Source organism: Oxyura jamaicensis (assembly GCF_011077185.1).
Source record: "Oxyura jamaicensis isolate SHBP4307 breed ruddy duck chromosome 19 unlocalized genomic scaffold, BPBGC_Ojam_1.0 oxy19_random_OJ89442, whole genome shotgun sequence".
NCBI classification, from domain to species: domain Eukaryota; kingdom Metazoa; phylum Chordata; class Aves; order Anseriformes; family Anatidae; genus Oxyura; species Oxyura jamaicensis.
Window position 1 is genome coordinate 1 of NW_023304530.1, and position 1,160 is coordinate 1,160.

Consider the following 1,160-nt stretch of genomic DNA (forward strand, 5'->3'; position numbering starts at 1 on the left):
GAGATCCCAAACAGGAAATTCAGCCTTTAATCCACCCCTGTTTCACAATGCCATACAGCTCCTGAGTGCTTCAGCATGGGCCCTGGAGGCTCTGGCAACTCTGCCTGCGGACACGTCAGACCCACAGGAGACAAAAGCTGCAATCCACCCACAAACAGCAGCCGAGCCATGCCTGGGACGGTCGCACCCAGAATCGAGCTGCACAGAGCCCTGACCCACCTTCTTGTCATTGGAGAAGACATAGAGGGCAAGGGGCTTCTCCCGACTGTTGATGAACTCAATGGCTTCATCCACGCCCTTCACTGACAAAATCGGGAGCACCGGGCCAAAGATCTCCTCCTCCATCACCTTGGACTCCGGAGAAACATCCGTCAGGATGGTGGGTGCTGAGGCAAGTGGGAGGGCACAGGACAGACGGTCAGCAACACAGTAAGTGGGGTCCACCACAGGGCCCCTGCCCAACACATGCCACAGCTACCTATAAAGCAGGAGGCCTCATCCGTCTCTCCCCCGTGGGCGATCTTCTGGCCTTCCAGCAGGCTCACGATCCTCTTGAAGTGGCGCTTGTTGACGATCCTCTCATAATCCGGAGACTTCTTCACATCTTCCCCATAGAACTCCTGACAAAGGGCAGAGCAGAACCAAAGCCCTTCACGCACATGCAGCATTACCAGCATTGCCACAGCACGAGAGCCTCCGCGCTCACCTGCAGAGTCGCCTTAATGTTCTCCACCACCTGGCTCTGGATGGACGGCTCGCACAGGATGTAGTCCGGGGCAATGCAGGTTTGCCCACAGTTCATGTACTTCCCCCACGTTATCCGCCTACAGCAAGAGGGAGACTCAGCCCCTTCCAGTCCCCAGCACCACCACACCGTCACCCATGGGCCCACAGCGATGCGGACATGTCCACCTGCCCCAGCCCCACCGCTCAGCCCCTGCCCTGGGCCCGCGGCAGCCCGACCTGCAGGCGACGGCCAGGTCGCAGTCCTTGTCGATGTAGCAGGGGCTCTTCCCTCCCAGCTCCAGGGTGACGGGCGTCAGGTGCTTGGCAGCCGCTGCCATCACAATTTTGCCCACGGCGGTGTTCCCGGTGTAGAGGATGTGGTCGAATCTCTGCGTCAGCAGCTCCGTTGTCTCAGGCACTCCTCCTGTGACCAC

The 1,160-nt window shown here is 59.5% G+C and overlaps 1 protein-coding gene across 1 annotated transcript; it reads right to left on the reverse strand.

The window, feature by feature from the left end:
- Positions 1-219: 219 nt before the first annotated feature.
- LOC118158108 (aldehyde dehydrogenase family 3 member A2-like) lies at positions 220-1,154 on the reverse strand (the record flags this gene model as incomplete). Its single annotated transcript, XM_035312676.1, has 4 exons — positions 964-1,154; positions 707-824; positions 479-620; positions 220-386 (listed from the first exon to the last, which is right to left on the reverse strand). Coding segments are annotated over exons 1-4 (528 nt in total), but the record flags the coding sequence as incomplete, so codon positions are not given.
- Between the last annotated feature and the right edge of the window lie 6 nt (positions 1,155-1,160).